Source organism: Halyomorpha halys, unplaced genomic scaffold (genome assembly GCF_000696795.3).
Source record: "Halyomorpha halys isolate HHAL.00 unplaced genomic scaffold, Hhal_1.1 Scaffold1647.1, whole genome shotgun sequence".
NCBI classification, from domain to species: Eukaryota; Metazoa; Arthropoda; class Insecta; order Hemiptera; family Pentatomidae; genus Halyomorpha; species Halyomorpha halys.
Window position 1 is genome coordinate 2895 of NW_027107057.1, and position 358 is coordinate 3252.

Genomic DNA, 358 nt, shown 5'->3' on the forward strand with positions numbered 1-358 from the left:
AAATTAGTAATTTAAAACAACACATAATGGCCCGACATACTGAAGAGAAGCCTCATCAATGTCCTCATTGTGAACATAAAACAGCTGAACTTAGTAATTTAAAAAAACACATAATGGCCCGACATACTGATGACAAGCCTAATCAATGTCCTCATTGTAAACATAAATCAGTTCATCTTAGCCATTTAAAACGACATATAATGACCCGACATACTGATAAGAAGCCTCATCAATGTCCTCATTGTGGATATAAATCTGTACAAAAAGGTGTTTTAAAACAACATATAATGGCCCGCCATACTGAAGAGAAGCCTCATCAATGTCCTCATTGTGAACATAAATCTGTTCAAGTTAGTAA

General features: G+C 34.6%; 1 protein-coding gene across 1 annotated transcript in view; it reads left to right on the forward strand.

Moving 5' to 3' along the window:
• The first annotated feature begins 26 nt into the window (after positions 1-26).
• The window catches only part of LOC136795293 (zinc finger X-chromosomal protein-like), a 2489-nt gene continuing 2157 nt past the window's right edge, over positions 27-358 (forward strand). Inside the window, exon 1 of the mRNA XM_067045405.1 lies at positions 27-350. Coding sequence (XP_066901506.1) covers positions 27-350 — 324 coding nt within the window. The remainder of the gene's footprint in view (positions 351-358) is intronic.